This window comes from Podarcis melisellensis, assembly GCF_964234715.1.
Source record: "Podarcis melisellensis genome assembly, chromosome: 14".
Lineage (NCBI taxonomy): Eukaryota > Metazoa > Chordata > Lepidosauria > Squamata > Lacertidae > Podarcis > Podarcis melisellensis.
The window spans coordinates 51,061,618-51,079,581 of record NC_138546.1 but is presented as its reverse complement, the minus strand read 5'-3'; the positions used below and the strand labels follow the sequence as shown (position 1 = coordinate 51,079,581).

Below are 17,964 nucleotides of genomic sequence, written 5' to 3'. Positions count from 1 at the left end.
CATTTTGGAGTTCTTCACAATATCTTTTTGTTTCAACCTGAACATTTTAGTATTGAAGACTTGGCCACCTCACTGCTCACCCCAACGCTCTCTCCATTCCAATATCTGACAAACTGTTCCTGCTTCCAGCTTCTTAACCAATTCCTGATCCGCAAGAGGACCTCTCCTCTTATTCCATGGTTACTGCTAATCTTACTCATCAGCGAAAGCTTATTGAAAGTCCAAGGGCACTATGTCAACCAGATCACAGCTGTCTGTCTGCTGGTTGATGCCCTCAAACACCTGGACTAGGTTCCTGAGACTTGCTTCAGATAGACCAGCTGACTATAAAGGAGACCATCTGCCTGCCCTGCTCAGCCCGGTGTGGTGCAGGGGTGGTGAGAGAGACCAGGAGTCGCCTCTCCACTTGGCGCTGAAGCTGCCTGGGGGACCTGGCTCCAGCCCCGGCCTGGCCGGGTTGTGGCGGGGATTAGAGCCGAGGAGCGGGGAGCGCCCTGGCTCCCGGCCAGCGGGACGACCTCGCGCGGCGGAGGAGGCGGGCAGCGGCGGCGGCGGCTGGAGGGCGGCTCCTCCGGCGGCGAGGAGGCGGAGGGGGCCGCGGCGCCTCCCGGCTCAGCTGGCGCTTGGGCCGCGGCATGGCGGAGGCGGGCGGGCGGCGGGCCGGGGGCGCCGGCCCCGTGGAGATCCGCGTCGCCGCGGCGCCTGATGCCCGGCTCGAGGGCGAGGACGCGCGCCCCAGTCTGGAGCCCGCCGGCAGCGGCGGCAGCTGCAGCGACGACGAGGCCGGGCGGGACGGCGGCTTCGGCGGCGGGAGGTCCAGGTAGGGAGCCCTTCCGCGGCGCCCTTCGCCATCCATCTCCCGCTTCGGGGCTGGCTTGGCCTGGGCTGGAAGCGAGCCGCGCGTCCCGGAGCTGCCAAGCGGGCTGCTCTTGGGCAACTGCAGGGCGAGTGGCATCATGTGGTGCCAGGCGGGAGTCCCGGGCAGAGGTGGGCTTTGGCTGGGCTAGAGCAACGCGGTTCTTTTCTTCTTCTTTCGTGAAGCCGTTTAGCGAGGCTTGACTCGCGGGATTTGGTGGATGATCCACGCGGCGCTCTTAGTCGGCAACAGTGAAGTCTCCCGCCCCTGCTGGGGAGGTAGGACTCGAAGTCTGGGATTTCTGCATTTGGGGAATGGAGAGGTGTCAGCCCTTGCGATGGGCTTTTGCAAAAGAAAAAGCCCGATGGCAAGGGGAAAGTCGCAAACTCCCCGAGGAGGCAAAGAAAGATGGAAGTTTTCCCCCACGAGCTTCCATAGGAAGTTCAGCGGTTTCCATCTACGACGGAGGGGAGCTCTCCCCGGAGAGCAGGCGGGTGAATCGGTGGAGCCGCTGGCTAAGCCTGCAGACCTGTGTTAGCTACAAGGAGGCAGTTTGGATCCAGCTCAGAGTGACCAGGTAACGTGCGCAGTCACCCTTTTAGGCACGCGTGGCCGTGTCTCTGTGATTGCATTTGCTAGAATGCACTTCAGCTCATATTCCATCCACACAGTAACGAGCACTAATTCAATGCACAGAGAAGACATTTCTATTTTTGGTATCTTTGGACCAAAGAGATGCGATGCTGAGTGGTATCAGGATTCTTTAAAAAAATGGTGTTCGTGTGGTACTCTATCAGGTCCACAGAATATCAAGAGAGCAGGCTTAAGTCTTTCCTCCCCTTCCATGAACCCCCCACCCCCAACTCGAAGTGTCAAAATTTGCTCACCTGCTACTGTCTGCCTGCCTGCCTGCCTATCTATCTATCTATCTATCTATCTATCTATCTATCTATCTATCATCTATCTATCTATCTATCTATCTATCTACGGTATCTATCTATCTATCTACGGTATCTATCCATGACCATAGGAAACTGTCTTATTAAACCAAGTCCCCCTAGCTCCTTACTTAGGGGCTTCAACCCGAGACCTCCTGCATGGAGAGCATGGGCTCAGCCGCTGAACTATGCCCTTCTCCGACAAACTCCACCATGATTGCTAAAGATGCATTTGGTGTCACATCCAGTTTGGCTCTGCCAAGATGTGAAGAGAATGAGGTCCATAAAAAACCAAAACCCAGTCCTCCTTATAGCTGCCCTTTGGGCATGGGGGCGCCCTCTCCGTGAAAACGTTTCTACCCCAATTCCTCCCTGTCCTGTCCCCCCACATTTGCCCCTCTCCAATTGCGCAGTCTGGGAACTCCCAGCATTCCCTTCCCTCTGCGGTGCAGAAAACCACTCTTTAGCCAACACTGGACCTGTTCACCTTGGCAAAGCTGCTGCCACCTGCCTTCCACCACCAGGGAAGGAACAGAATCTCAGCCCTTGGTTCAGAACCCGTTCTGCCAGCGATGGGGAATCCGTGACTGTCGAGATGCTGCGGGACTCCCCCTCCCATTGACACCCCACCCAGCCTGGCCAGTTGTCAGGGGTGGTGGGCAGAGGGCCGCCCCCACAGTTCCGTTGACTCTGCATGCAGTTGGGGAAGCGGTGCGCGCGTAGCTTTTGCCACAATCCTTATGCTCCCTGGTGCTCTGCTTTGATGTGTTTCCTTCCCAAAGCAGCTTTGATTCGAATTGAGGGAAAGTACGAGCTCGCGTTTTAAGCAGGCCATGTGTGCACAGCCTCAGAGTGTTGCAGCATCTGGAAGAGAGAATAACATCCTCCCCCCCCCGCGCCACCCCCGTCGGGCCCGCCTTCCCTTGCCCCCGCCCCTGCTCTTGCTCCATATTCGCTCCTGCTATAGATGCTGTTAAAACACCCCTTCCATAAACCACGCAGAGGCTAGCTTCTCCCCCCGGCAAGGAGCGGGCGGGTGCCCCGCATCCTCAAGGGGATCCTAGCGCAGTAGCTGACGCAGGCGCCGCGTGACGCGACCCAAGAGGCTCCCAAATCCTGCAGGAGGCTGGGCGCAACTGGAGCCGGATGTTGCACCAAGCGGCGCTCGCCCTGTCCTCCTCCTCCTCCTCCTCCTCCGGTCCAGCCCAGGCGATGCTGCAAAGTCGCCTTTGGCCGGGAGCCTGGGAGACGAGGCTCCCCCCGCCCCGCCCCAGGGGAGAGGAAGGGATCTCCTGCTGACCTGGCACTGGCGGGGGCGGGGGGGGGGGAGCTGCGCTGTAATCTGATGCCCCCGAGGAGGAGAGGAGGGGCAGAAGGAGGTGACCTCCGTTACTTTTCCATCCCGCGAAATCCGTCCGGCTCTGCTCCCTGGTGCGCTGGGAGGGGGCCAGCAAGCCACCTTCGGAAGCGCTTACAAGTTCGGCGTGGGCAGCCGGTGGCCCCTCCAGATGGTGCGGGGCTTGAACTCTCCGGTGAGGAGGGTTGATATCCAGCAACATTTGGAGGGCTGCACCTTATTACCGATGTTGTCCTCCAAAGGGGGGGGGGGGCGGTTAACGCCGCCAGCTAAGGATGTGCCAAATGGGTTTTTCTCCACCACCCATAAAGTTTCTGCTTTCATGAAGAACGTGAAGGTCCTTTAGTCCTACCAGCTGCTCAATGCAGGATCCACAGTTACAGCCTCCCTGACAGATGCTTAAATACCTCCAGTGAACTATCTGGTTAGATATGCTAAGATAACATAAGTAGAATTATTTGTAAGTACCAAATTGGCCTAGGAGTTAAATATGTTAAATTGTATAACATTATGGATAGAGAACACTATGAAGAGAGAGACAGATGTTATTTGAATAAGTTAATTTTATTCGAAATTAGATATTGGAAAACTGCTACAATGAGTTATATGGAGACTTGAGGAAGTCATCCAATAATGATAATTAAAGTGGGATGTTAACAGTTAGGATATATGTTTGTTCATTTGTCTTTTTTTATATTGTAATGTTTTTCTTTTATGTTTCTTATAAATTTGGAAAATTAATTTTAAAAATTGGGGGGGGGGGATTAAATGCCTCTAGTGAAGGGAGTTTGCCCCACTGTCAAACATCACCACTGAGATGCTCTGCCTCATGTTGAGCCCAGATTTGGTTCCCTGCCTTTCCCATACACTGAACATATCTGTATTGTCTACATAACAGATGTTTGAAGTCAGATGTTTGAAGTCAGCTTATCCTCTGTGCCCTTAATGTTCTCTTCTCCAGGTTAGATATACCTGTTCCTTGTAAGGCTTTGCTTACCCTGTGGCCCATCTAGTCTAGCCCAGCATCCTGCTTGCCATGGTGCCAAACCAAATGCCTCTAGGAAGCCCATAATCGGGCCCCAGAGTGAACCTCTCTGTTACTTGCTAGCACTTTATCTTCCCTTGCTAGATGTGCAGCAGGTTCCACTCCTCCCCAAATTTGCCAGATTCACTTTTAAAGCTATCTAAGCTAATAGCCAGCACCACCGCTTGGAACAGTGAACACAGAAACCTTTTCCTAAGAGAAAGTAGCTTCCTTGATGAAATGTTATGGAAGAAATACAGTAAGATGAATGAATCAAGAAAGGAAAGTCATAGATTTAGGGAAATTGTGTCATAACAAGGTGATCTAAAGTACATAACAAACAGCAGACACAACCACTTCTAATTCTATTGCAAATTCAGTTCAGAGTCAAATCAAATCAAATCAAACCTTTATTGCATTAGCATACAGCCATAGCAAGATAAGACAAAAATGCTAGAGACAAGCAACCAAACAAAATTCAAAGCGATATTACTGGCATTATGACATTTAAATTACCCTAAATTACCCTTTGTAACATTTGTTTCTCAGGAGCTTCAGTTCAGAGTCATTAATCTTGAGAAGTGAATTTATGATTCTCCTGTGCAAGAGAGGAATGGGCAGTGTTGCCAGGGCAGGACTTGGGGGCAGATGCACAGTGCCCCACCTGTCCAAATGAGCAGGAGGACTCCCAAGGGCAGTAGGACCAGCTTATCACATTTTGAAGTGGGGGAGGGGGGAGGGAGAGAGACTGAAACCATTAAGTCCAAATTCTAAAATCACCTAACTGCACCACTGGGGACACCAAGACCTGTCACCCTCCACACCCTTTAACTGGAGATTGCACCGGACTACACTTTACAAATCCGCTTCAGACCATGGGTTCTTTAACTGAAACTCACATCAATGTGGCTATGACTTTCATTTCAGGGAGTGTATGAGTCTCTGCTTGCTATCTCCAAATGACACTTGGAGAATGGGGGAGTTTTGGCTGTCCTGGATGTATGGGTGTGTGTTGCAGTCTTATGCAGGCACGCATGCACACATATGAATGAGTGACCTGCTGGGCACCTCTATCCATCAAGACTCTGGAGCAGTGGGCAGGTGGTTGTTTTCATGGTGGAGGAAAAAAGATTAGGGTGGCTGCATCACTCAGAGATTAGTGAAATAGGGCAGGACAGCCTGTTAGGAAGCTGCTGTTAATTAGTGTGATTGGCTTGTTGAAGTCTCCCTCTGGACTGTGACGCACTACTGGCTGCTTGCAAGGAGTCACCTAGAAATAAATGGATCTGGAAGATCCTAGGCATAATCTTGGATTGCCGCTGTCTTAATGAGCTGACGCTGGGCATCCCCCATAGCAGTGGCGTAGAATAGTAGCTCTGCAGCATTCTGTGCCTGTCTCTAGGGTGGCTATCTAAAGAACTTTTAACTGAGTTAAGATTAAAAAAGGATGTGTACAAAAAATGGGAAAGGGGGGAAACCACCAAAGAGGAATTCAAACAAATAGCCAGCACGTGTAGACACAAAGTCAGAAAAGCTAAAGCACAGAATGAACTCGGGCTTGCTAGAGAGGTTAAAAGCAACAAAAAAGGCTTTTATGGGTATGTTCGTAGCAAAAGGAAGAACAAAGAAACAGTGGGGTCACTCAGAGGAGAAGATGGTGAAATGCAAACAGGGGACACAGAAAGGGCTGAACTCCTCAATGCCTTCTTTGCCTCAGTCTTCTCCGATACAGAAAACAATGCCCGACCGGAAGAATTTGGAGCAAATGATTCAGCAAAGGAAACACAGCCCAGAATAACTAAGGAGATAGTACAAGAATACTTGGCTAGTTTAGATGTATTCAAGTCTCCAGGGCCAGATGAACTGCATCCAAGAGTATTAAAAGAACTGGCAGATGTGATCTCAGAACCACTGGCAGTCATCTTTGAGAATTCCTGGAGAACAGGCGAAGTCCCGGCAGACTGGAGGAGGGCAAATGTTGTCCCTATTTTCAAAAAGGGGAAAAGAGAGGACCCAAATAATTACCGCCCAGTCAGTCTGACATCAATACCAGGGAAGATTCTGGAGCAGATCATTAAGCAAACAGTCTGTGAGCACCTAGAAAGGAATGCTGTGATCACCAATAGTCAGCATGGATTTCTGAAAAATAAGTCATGTCAGACTAACCTGATCTCGGTTTTTGACAGAATTACAACCCTGGTAGATGAAGGGAACGCAGTGGATGTAGCCTACCTTGATTTCAGCAAGGAATTTGACAAGGTGCCCCATGATATTCTTGTAAAGAAGCTGGTAAAATGCGGTCTTGACTATGCTACCACTCAGTGGATTTGTAACTGGCTGACTGACCGAACCCAAAGGGTGCTCATCAATGGTTCCTCTTCATCCTGGAGAAGAGTGACTAGTGGGGTGCCACAGGGTTCTGTCTTGGGCCCGGTCTTATTCAACATCTTTATCAACGACTTGGATGATGGACTCAAGGGCATCCTGATCAAATTTGCAGATGACACCAAACTGGGAGGGGTGGCTAACACCCCAGAGGACAGGATCACACTTCAAAACGACCTTGACAGATTAGAGAACTGGGCCAAAACAAACAAGATGAATTTTAACAGGGAGAAATGTAAAGTATTGCACTTGGGCAAAAAAAATGAGAGGCACAAATACAAGATGGGTGACACCTGGCTTGAGAGCAGTACATGTGAAAAGGATCTAGGAGTCTTGGTTGACCACAAACTTGACATGAGCCAACACTGTGACGCGGCAGCTAAAAAAGCCAATGCAATTCTGGGCTGCATCAATAGGAGTATAGCATCTAGATCAAGGGAAGTAATAGTGCCACTGTATTCTGCTCTGGTCAGACCTCACCTGGAGTACTGTGTCCAGTTCTGGGCACCACAGTTCAAGAAGGACACTGACAAACTGGAACGTGTCCAGAGGAGGGCAACCAAAATGGTCAAAGGCCTGGAAACGATGCCTTATGAGGAACAGCTAAGGGAGCTGGGCATGTTTAGCCTGGAGAAGAGGAGGTTAGGGGTGATATGATAGCCATGTTCAAATATATAAAAGGATGTCACATAGAGGAGGGAGAAAGGTTGTTTTCTGCTGCTCCAGAGAAGCGGACACGGAGCAATGGATCCAAACTACAAGAAAGAAGATTCCACCTAAACATTAGGAAGAACTTCCTGACAGTAAGAGCTGTTCGACAGTGGAATTTGCTGCCAAGGAGTGTGGTGGAGTCTCCTTCTTTGGAGGTCTTTAAGCAGAGGCTTGACAACCATGTGTCAGGAGTGCTCTGATGGTGTTTCCTGCTCGGCAGGGGGTTGGACTCGATGGCCCTTGTGGTCTCTTCCAACTCTATGATTCTATGATTCTCCCTTCTTCCCCTACTACTGGTTTCACTTGACTTTTGAATAGGTTTCAATAATGCATACATTGGAGGGTGTGTAGCATTGCAGGGGGAGGGACAGGGAGAGATCTAAATGAACTCTGGATAATGTTTACCCAGTAACCAGGACTCTGGGGTCCGAAGCAGAATAGCTTTTGCTCAGTAAGTAGGAAGCACATCCAGAAGTCCCACCTGGGCTTGCTAACACGGCCCAGCATAGAACTAACTGATAGCCGTAACCCAAATCAAAATGGTGTGTGTGACCTGAAAAACTTTCTGGTAGGCTACAGAATTGTTGCAAGGGGGTGCCAGAAGAAAGGGTCTCTCTCATTCTTGTCCCACCAGCATCCAAATCATGTTTGGTTAGAAAATAAAGAGGAGCCTCCACACAGTGGCTCTCCCACCCAAGAGACTCCCTCCTTTTCCATAGTTCAAACCATGTTCAAGGTGGCTTTCAGCATGAAAAATATATATGTAATTGCAACATAACAAAAGTAGTCATAAGGAATAAATAAAACATCAACAAAACACACAAACAAATTCAACAATTTACACATACCAAAATTTTATATCAATAAAAAACCCTAAACACTACCCCTGCCCAATGCAGACACCAGCAGAAGAATTTCCCTTTTTTAAGGTTGCTTTTTGCTACACTATGCTGACTTGCAGACAGCTCTCTGCATTTGTAAGAAATAGGTGCTGTTCCCCTGTGACAGTATTCCCTTGCTGGGTGGAAGTCCTTGATACACTTGGACTGCAAGTGGCTTACTTCTGAGTAGACATGCAGAGGGTTGACCTGAAGCAGTACCATCTCCTTGTTGGAAAGTATGACTCAGAACAAAGAGATTTTCAGGGGTACTAAGGAGATTATGGCCCATCTTAGACTCTCCATACACACATACCCTCTATATCCTTCCTCGTTTCTGGCAAGTGCAAAAATAGCATGCTAACAGGGTGAGATTGGATGCCCCATTGACCTCACCACCCCATGACCACCTTAGTGCCTGCAGGAAACTACACCCAACATTTTCTATCCTGAATTCTGCTTAATTCAGTAAATAAGCTATACTGGTGTATGTTGTATGTGTGTAGAAACTTGGCTTGGGTATCATCGTGGTAACTTTGTGAACCTGGACGCTAATGGGATTTCATTAACTTATTTTATTTTTGGTATTTCTTACCCACCCTTCACCCTAAGGTCCTAGAGTGGATCATGTTAGCTAAATTACAACCAGAAATTAGTGAATAATCAGCAAACTATAAAACATCTATATCTCTATATCTCTATATCTATATCATCTATATCTATATCTATATCTATATCTATATCTATATCTATATCTGTGCTGGCCCCGGGGGGAAGGTTACCGTTGGCGTAGTCAAAGTCCAGTCCTGGGTCACTAGCCTGGAAACAGTTCACAAGGAGCGGGGCGAGGTCCGAAGCCGGAAACCGGGCGAGGACAGGAACACTGGAGGGTCAGGTCTGGGTCCGGGCAGGAACAGGTACTCAACAACGACGTTGTTCCCGCAACCTGGGACCGGGCTGACTGGCCTTTATATTCTCTGAGGCCAGGGGCGGTCCTGGCCCCCAGGAGACCCGCTTCTCCTGGCTTTAAGGCGAGCACTCCGCCTGGGAGAAACCAGTTCCCTTCGCCTCTCTGCCCTGAGCCTCTGCAGTTCAGGAGAGGCCGAAGGGTTACTGGGCCCAGGGGGAGACTCACCTGTAGGCACTGAGTCCTCAACCGCCTCTGGAGCCAGAGTGGACTCACCTGGTGCCTGCTCCTGAGGATCCGGCACAGGTGCAGGCACTTCAGAATCAAGGCCCTGCCCCAGTTCAGCCGGCCCTGGAGGTGGGGACTCCTGTGCAGGCTGGGATTCCTCCGGTTCAGCCTCTGAATCGGATTCCCAGGCCATCACAATATCTAAGGTAAAGGGCCCCTGGATGGTTAAGACCAGTCATGGGCGACTATGGGGTTGTGGCTCTCATCTCGCTTTCAGGCCAAGGGAGCCGGTGTTTTTCCACAGAAAGCTTTCCAGGTCGTGTGGCCAGGAGGACTAAACCGCTTCTGGCTCAACAGAACACTGTGCCAAGTGCCAGAGCGCACGGAAATGCCATTTACCTTTCCGTTCCAGCAGTACCTATTTATCTACTTGCACTGGTGTGCTTTCAAACTGCTAGGTTGGCAGGAGCTGGGACAGAGCAAAGGGAGCTCACTCCGTCACAGGGATTCGAACTACCAACCTTCCAAGCCCAAGAGGCTCAGTGGTTTAGACCACAGCGCCACCCACGTCACTATCTATATCTATTTCTAGAAGAAAAGGTGCCAGAACTCACATTGAATGTGAGTTCCTTATGAAAAAAAGCCATACACACATAAAAAATTACACTGTTGAAAGGAACGACAACTAGAGAACATTTTCCCTGCTCTTTTACCCTGATCCCTTAAGACCCTCCGATGTCTCTTTCCACTCTTGGAAGGAAAAAGGAAATGCTTGCGACTTTTACATGTGCTTTGGAGAAGGACATGACACCAGTGTTTCCAGCCCAGTTGAGCAGGGAAGTGTTATACACGTGTGGTCTGCACTTCCCTCTCTTGAAAAATAAAATAACAGCTGTTTCTAACCTCCTTTACCAAGTCAAGGTGTTGCTTTCCCTTCCGGCTGCCACCCTTGCAGAGCTGCCATTTGCAAAATGCAGCTGTTAATTCCCAAATTATATTTTGGCTGTTTTAGAAATGAGTACGCAACTACTGATAGAAAGTTGAAGTGTGTGTGTGTTTCTCTCTCATTGGCTGAGGCAAACAAAATTGTCTCAAACCCTTTAAACAAAAGTTGAGAAGGAATCCTAGCGACTCAATGGCAGAGCACCAGACAGCTTCTGGTTCAATCTCAAGAAGCTCCGCAACTTGAAAGGGCCAGGCAGCTGGTGATGAGAGAGGGCTGTTTCTTCCTCACCCCCAGGAAAGTCAGCTGTCAATCAGAGTGGAAAATCCCAGGCTATAAAACCGGTCTAAACTGGCAAGAGGCAACTTCCTAGTGCATAGCGCACAAGTGTCCCGTTTTAGGTGGGACATCAACGATAGACAGAAGCAGCCCAATCCTGGATGTCCCATTTTGACTCCTGTGCTCTGGCCACACCAGCGTGTGGGACCCAGAGACAGGCGTTTTTTTGTCCTGCCCTGTGGTCTGAGTCAGTTGGCTCACACCAGAGTGAGGAGGGCGGGAGGGTGGCAGCTTCTCCCTTGGGTGCCAGTTGATGCAACTTTGGTCAAGGCCTTGGAGGAGGAATAGGAGGCCACAGAGGAGGAGGTTGCAGGTGAAGGTGTGGGAGAAGGAAGGGTGGCAGTGGGGTGGCAGTGGCAGCGAAGGAGCAAGTGGGTGAAGGAGCCGGCAGCTGGAGGGGGGCAATGGAGGGGGGTGCCCCGATTTGCCCTCCTGAAATGTGGGGGCGGTTATGCTAATGGCACCTCTTTAAGAAACAAGGCAGTGAAGCAGGCCTTGAGAGTCCATGGCATTAAAGGTTTCCATTCTTTTGAAGTCCAGGCGTAACAGCTCAGTCAGCTGTTTCTTCACTGGATTGGGCAGTTACAGATAGGTAGCCGTGTTGGTCTGCCATAGTCAAAACAAAAAAAATTCCTTCCAGTAGCACCTTAAAGACCAACTAAGTTAGTTCTTGGTATGAGCTTTCGTGTGCATGCACACTTCTTCATGCACACGAAAGCTCATACCAAGAACTAACTTAGTTGGTCTTTAAGGTGCTACTGGAAGGATTTTTTTTGTTTTGGATTGGGCAGGTTATACATATATGAAAAATAAAAAGAATAGTTGCACCCAGTATAAAATTATAAGTGCACAAGGTAATACAAGACATGAAAAAATAACAATTGATAAGATACACCCGTGTAAAAAAGATAAAAGAATGAAAATAATTTTTAAAAAGACAAAAGAGGAAAAGAAGAAGAAAACATAAACATTACAAGATCGTTATTTCACTTATCCTAAACCTAACCTAATACAGTGTATAAAAATGATTTCCAAATATCATTAAATTTGTCCATGGCAAGTCTATGTTTGTACGCAACTTGTTCATGTGTTGCAAGTTTATACTGTACATATTTTTTTTTTCCATTTGTTGAAGGGAACCTCATTTTTTTCTTCCAGTTCATCAATACCTGTATTTTTGCCATAGTAAGGGTGCAGAGAGTCCATTCATATTGTCCCTTTGTTAGGTTCCATGTATTTGGTATATAATTCAAAATGATATTTTCTTCTGCAAATCTAAGAATTTTCCATACAGTCACATCAATCCTTTCTATTACCCTCTGCTAATGTAGAACATTGTAAGAACATATATTTTAAAGAAGCATTGTCCTTGTTACTTCTCCAGCAGCTCAATGTCTTAGATAACACTTTCATGAACAAATGTAATGGAATCCAGTAAATTCTAAATAATATTTTTTGTGTATGAGTCTTAGTTTAAGGTCTAGAGACACCCCTGTTAGAGAATACAGTTTCCCATTGCTTGGCTGAGATTGAGACTTCAAGTTCTTTCTTACACTTCCACCCTTAATATCTGTATTTCAAACTGGTTTGCTGCTAAAAAACATTTGTATAAGGTGATAGTGGGGTGTATTTGTTACATAAGACTTAATCAGCTGTTTTAAGCTACTGGTCCATAAGTGGTAGTTAGCCAATCCTTTATCTGAACATATTGTCATTGAGTATTTAAGGGTAATTCATATTACCCTTAACATAACTCTTAACAAAGAGTATACATAAAATTCACCCTTCTCGTCTCTCAATTGGCCCAACGTTAATACGGCCGAATTTATTCAGCTCTTCCATATCCCCATTTATTTCCCTGTTTTTAGAGTCTGCTCTCCCCACAAAGTCATTTTAGTGTGGGAGAAAAGGTCAAATTATTTTTTGGACATGTGTTGCCATATTATTCAAATTGATGAAAATGTTTCAATAGCATCTCAGGTATTATTAATGTGTTTTGATCCAAGTGCTCCCCATCTTTCTAGAGGGTATACATAGCAGTATTCCAAGATAACCTAGTTTGGACAGTTATTATCAGTTATGGGTCTCCAGAATCAAAAGCGAGGATTCCTGTGCTGAATCTCAGTTGGAAGGGACCAGTGCCCCCAAATGTCCAGCTTCTAGTTGAAGCCAGCTGGGCCTCTGGAACATGGGGGACAACCTCCAGAAGACCTCCATTGTAGAGCTGGGATACAAGGGCTCAGGCAAGCCAAGCCCCTCTGTATTCTGCTTCCGCCTCCCTTTTGAAATGGCAGGAATGCATCTGCTATTGAATCCACATGTGTATGTGAGCAGTGGAGCAGATGGAGAAGGAGAACCGCCAATGCCTCCACAGAGCCTAGCAATCTGCATTTGAAATATCCAGTGGGGGTGGCAAGGGAAGAGGAGGGGTGCAAAATTATGGAGACGGCGAAATCCAAAAAAGAAATGATCAAGGAGCCAGAAAAACAACCACATTAGATTGTGACTCATCTGCCTGTGAGTCATCCGACAATCCAAACACAGGCACCCGGCAAGGCTAATCCTGTGTTCTTTGCCTCTCCAAAGCTGCTGAGGCACAAGAGTATATTGCACTCTTCAGTGTGATATATTTGAAAAACACAATCTATGTTTTTAAATGGGGGGGGGGAGCAGTATTCAGCATCTTTGCTCTCTTTTTTTCCAGACCAAGTGACACTTGTAAGACAACAGCACTTGATGAATCCTATCTCTGGTGGGCCATCCGTTTATCAAGACCTGGCATAATTCCATCACTTAACAAAGTAGTTTTTACTGCCCTTGAGGACTAGAGAGAGGTGACTAAAACATGTGGTTTTTGTTTGCAGAAGATGTAGTGATGGGTAAGGCTGTCAGTGGGTGCACTGCTTCTGATGCCTGCTTAAAAACTTTTATGTTTGGGCAAGCCTACCCAGACATGTAATTCATATATATATATATATATATATATATATATATATATATGTATGTATTTGTTTTTAAATGGTTGACTTTGAGCACCCTCTCTCTGTCTCTGTCTCTGTCTCTCTCCCTCTCTCTATATATATGGTGGGAGACACCTACATGTCTCCTGTTTTAAAAGCACACTTCCATGTTTCTGGGGATTTTATCAGTATTTTCTTTGGAATATTTCATATTGTTTTATGTAAAGCACTTAGAGACTTTTGTTGATTAAAAGGTATATAAATAGCCACAAAAATAGCCACGATGGTCGTATGCCCCCTCCAGTCTTGGGCCTGCTTAGGGGCACAAGAGGGGAGGGGGCTGGTCCTCTTAAATCCTGCCTGTGGGCTCTCCAAAGGGAGAGGCTTGTTCACTGTGAGAACAGATGGGCCTGTGGTCTAATCCAGTCCTAGGGCTCTTATTGGGTTCTTATATAGGATTGGTAATTGGTGCCTTAAATTGTTCTACTTAAGTTGCAGGATTTAATGTTTCGTGGCTTTGGATTTCTGCAAAGTAAAAATGTGTTTTTCTGGGCCTGACATCAGTAAGTCAAACAAGCTTGTCAACCCTGTGAAGTGCACAGATTTTATTATTATTACCAGTACGTCATCATTCCCAGGGCTGGCAATCATGTCCAGTTCTCCCTCTAATACATTCACATGCTTTCTTTCCTGCTCTGTCACATTGTGACACGTGAATGAAATCGGACAACCTCATAAGACTTTGGTTACCATCTAGAATTGCTACTGGTCATTAATGTTCTACATACTGTACTTAATTCTTACAGACTTTATTCTTGGCAACCCATTACATTTCATTGATTTTGTTTTCCTTTGGGCCTGATTCATGGCGCCTTGTTTTCTTCTTTTAATTTTAAAATATGGTTGCAGCGCCACTCAAACGGGTGTAGAATAGCAAAATGCTCTTGAAGCTTTTCAGTGCTAGCATTGCCTTTGAATGAGAAGCTTCCGCTTGTGGCTTTTAGAAGTACAAAGGTTTAGAAGTACAAAATCCGTCACTTCTAGTTCCCTGCAGGAGAGTCATAATGGCTGCTCTCCTACCACTTTTATTTTTTTATTGTGAAATAGTTATTTTGGAATAGCAAAAAGACAGTAAAGATAAAGAAAAACAAAACCAGTAATTAATCTGGATCAGGAACTGACAGGCGAAGGAGCAATTAATCGGCAACAGCACTGTCACACTAAACAGGAAGCAACAGCAAATAGAAGCTACAAATGGGAAAATAATAATTAACATTTCTTAGAACATTGCTTGAACAAGGCTTAATTCTGAGGAAACATCATAGTAGGACCATTGTTGCATAGCTGCACATTAAGTTCTCACATGAAACCACCATTTTAGTTTCCTATTCAGGTGATTCCATTAGAAGAAATGCTTCTGTAGGTCAGAAGGACTCTCTTCTGAAAGGAGCCTTGCAAGAATGACTCCACCTTGCAGCAATATGTCCCTTGGAAGAAGCAGAAATGCAGGTGTAAAATTGTAATAAGACATCAAGGTGTGTTGAGCAATATTGTCTTCCTTTCTCTCTCTTCCTAGTGGTGGTGAGAATGACGGGGATGACTTTGGCCACAACTGGAAACCTCCGGATCAGGAGCTGATCGTGAAGCTGGTGGCCCAGATTGAGTATTACTTCTCAGATGAAAACCTTGAAAAAGATGCCTTTCTCCTGAAGCATGTTCGGAGGAACAAGATGGGATACGTCAGTGTCAAGCTCCTGACATCTTTCAAAAAGGTGAGCTTTGTTGCATGGTGGCTGCAAAGTGTTGCTTCAACCAGAGGAGCCAGCAGAGTCCGTTCAGGCTATGCCCCTATATGCATATGGTTTTCCCTTCCTGTCCCTTTTGGATACCAGAGGGCATTTCCACGATAAGAAAGCTTTGCTGTCTTTCAATTACATGGGCCATGCAGGCAGCCTAAAGCTGCAGGAGGCAGTCATAGAATCATAGAGTTGGAAGGGACCCCAAGGGTCATCTAACCCAACCCCCTGCAATGCAAGAATGCAGTCCTGGCTGTCTTGCAGGATGTGCAGCTGGCCCAGCACAGAGCCACTGAGTGTCCTGCTGCTCCCTCCAGCAGCCTGAAGTAGGTTGTGTGTGCCTGTGTCCCTTGGTCTGCCAGGCTAATGGCAAATTATGCAAGTGAACGAACGCTTCTCCCATTCACTCATGGCTATGTCATACTCTTCTGGTGTTTTGTTTATTTATTTATTTGTTTGTTGTTGTTTTTTGAATTTCTATAGTACCCTTGACCTGAGGATCACAGGACTGTTTACAATATAAAACCACAAAAGACATAACATAGAAAGAAATGAAAACAATACCCTCAACAGTTTAAAAGACCATAGATAGTTCAAGTAGCCAAAGCCCTGGGAGAAGAGGAATGTTTTTGCCTTTTCTCAATGAGCTACCTTTCCCTTACAGGTAAAACACTTGACCCGTGACTGGAGAACCACATCTTATGCCCTGAAATATTCTGATGTTTTGGAGCTGAATGAAGACAACAGGAAGGTCCGTCGTAACACTCCTGTCCCCGTCTTCCCTAGCGAGAATCTCCCAAGCAAGATGCTGCTTGTCTATGACATCTGCTTGGTTTCTGATCTCCATCCTCCAGATGGAGGACAAGAGAATGAATGTGTTCAAGAGAAGATAATGGAGCATCTCCTCAAAGCCTTTGTCAGGTTTGGTGTCATCTCGTCGGTTCGCATCCTCAAGCCTGGTCGGGATCTTCCACCAGACATCAAGAGATTCAGCAGCCGATACAGCCAAGTGGGAACCAAAGAATGTGCGATCATCGAGTTTGAAGAGGTAGATGCTGCTATCAAAGCTCACGAGTCTATGTGCATCAGGGACAACAAAACTGCCATGAAGGTTATCCTCATTGGAATGAAGCCTCCAAAAAAGAAGGTCCTCAAAGACAAGAACCGTGAAGAAGACTCCAGCAAGGCTCTCAGCAAAACGCGTTCAGTGAACAAGAGGGTTGAAGAGCTTCAGTTCATTGGTGATGAATCTTCAGCCAACAGCTCCTCCGAGCCTGAGAGCAACCCAGCATCACCCATGTCTGGGCGCAGAAGCAACTCTTCCAACAAATTGAGTCTTTCTGCCTACCAGAACAATCATCTTAGCCCAAACGTGTCTCCAAGATCCAGCCCTTGGAGCAGCCCTTCTGCATTGCGTAAAGTGTCCAGGATGTCCCCACTTGCTGGAGAAGGAAGGCTTAGCCTGAGCACCAGCCCTGAGACATCAAGGAGATGCATGGATTATTCATCGGACAGTAGTGTTACTCCTTCCAGCAGCCCGTGGGTCCAGAGGCGGCGGCAAGCTCAGACTCTGACACAAGAGAAAAGTCCTGTAGGCAGCCCAATGCAGAGTCCCAAAATCCCGACTGCAGTTGGGTTACCCGTTGGCGTTCTGCGTCTGCCCAGGGGCCCTGATGGTACGAAGGGATTCTATAACTGCCACGAAAGGAACAGGCCCACAAAGAACGAAGAAGCTTCGTGTGGTGCATTGAACTGATGGACTATTCCAGTGTTGTCCTCCTCAAGGACTTGCATCATTGTAGTATTTTCCTTTTTTTAAAAAAAAAGAACTTTTCTATCTGTGTAGCTTTGTATGTTTATATTCGCACTTAAATCTATATGTTGTCTTCATTTTATTTTATTTTGGCTGAAATCTCAGCTATGCTGCATTTTACTTCTCTTTTTTATACCAGGAATAACCAAACATTTTAGGGGGAAAACCTTTTTATTTTGCAAAGTGCAAATATATTTTAGTGTGTGCAATGGTCAGAGTTGTACCCATTATTTTAACAGTATGTCGAAGCCTCTCTTGTATGTAATCTTTGAAAGGAACTCTGGAGTTTCTGATATATTGCTAGCGTTGACTGTCAAAAAGACAATTCTGAGTGTTTTTTTAGACAAAGTGTATTGGTATGAATAAAAAGCCACAAACATTAAAACATGTTTTATCTCCTGGCTCATCAGGCTTCAAGCCAAGCAGGTGTGGATTGGATTGTGGAATGTATAAAACTGTTTTCAGACATGGGTTTGCTTTGTCTTCTCCTGCCCCGCAGGACCCCTGAGTGTTGCAAAGAATACTGGGTTCAGCAAACTAATATGAAGTGAATTTTGGGGCCCTGCTATGATGGAAAATATTTACACAAATTCTGAGGGAATCTGTAAACACTTGAACCAAAATTTGCTACATTCATCTACATTCATCTAGGTTGGAGGTGGGGGACGTTATTGGATCACTGTGGCACATTCTAGGGTAGGCCATTGGTTTGTGTGGGGTCACCCGGTTATTTGGACCTAGACATCGCCCACCTGCATAATCTGAGAATGCCTCTGAGTGGGCATGGTTGTGTATTTCAGAGAGAAACCAGCAACAGTGGGGTTGTTTT

At 46.7% G+C, this 17,964-nt stretch overlaps 1 protein-coding gene across 3 annotated transcripts; it reads left to right on the top strand.

The window, feature by feature from the left end:
- The first annotated feature begins 700 nt into the window (after window positions 1-700).
- Window positions 701-17,541, top strand: LARP6 (La ribonucleoprotein 6, translational regulator). Of its 3 annotated transcripts, none has more exons than XM_081887363.1 (3): window positions 701-820; window positions 15,103-15,298; window positions 15,987-17,541. In XM_081887363.1, the coding sequence occupies exons 2-3, from the start codon at window positions 15,257-15,259 to the stop codon at window positions 17,076-17,078; spliced, it is 1,134 nt and encodes a 377-aa protein (XP_081743489.1). In that variant the 5' UTR covers window positions 701-820; window positions 15,103-15,256; the 3' UTR covers window positions 17,079-17,541. The 3 variants fall into 3 exon arrangements, with proteins under 3 accessions (XP_081743489.1, XP_081743488.1, XP_081743487.1); XM_081887362.1 differs by lacking the exon at window positions 701-820 and adding an exon at window positions 1,294-1,433; XM_081887361.1 differs by lacking the exon at window positions 701-820 and adding an exon at window positions 13,265-13,400.
- Window positions 17,542-17,964: the final 423 nt, after the last annotated feature.

Excerpts from the sequence above, each read along its gene's own strand:
- LARP6 (XM_081887363.1), top strand. The coding sequence starts at position 15,257 with ATGGGATACGTCAGTGTCAAGCTCCTGACATCTTTCAAAAAG. Across the intron at positions 15,299-15,986 it reads TCCTGACATCTTTCAAAAAG|GTAAAACACTTGACCCGTGA; the intron begins GTGAGCTTTGTT and ends TTTCCCTTACAG.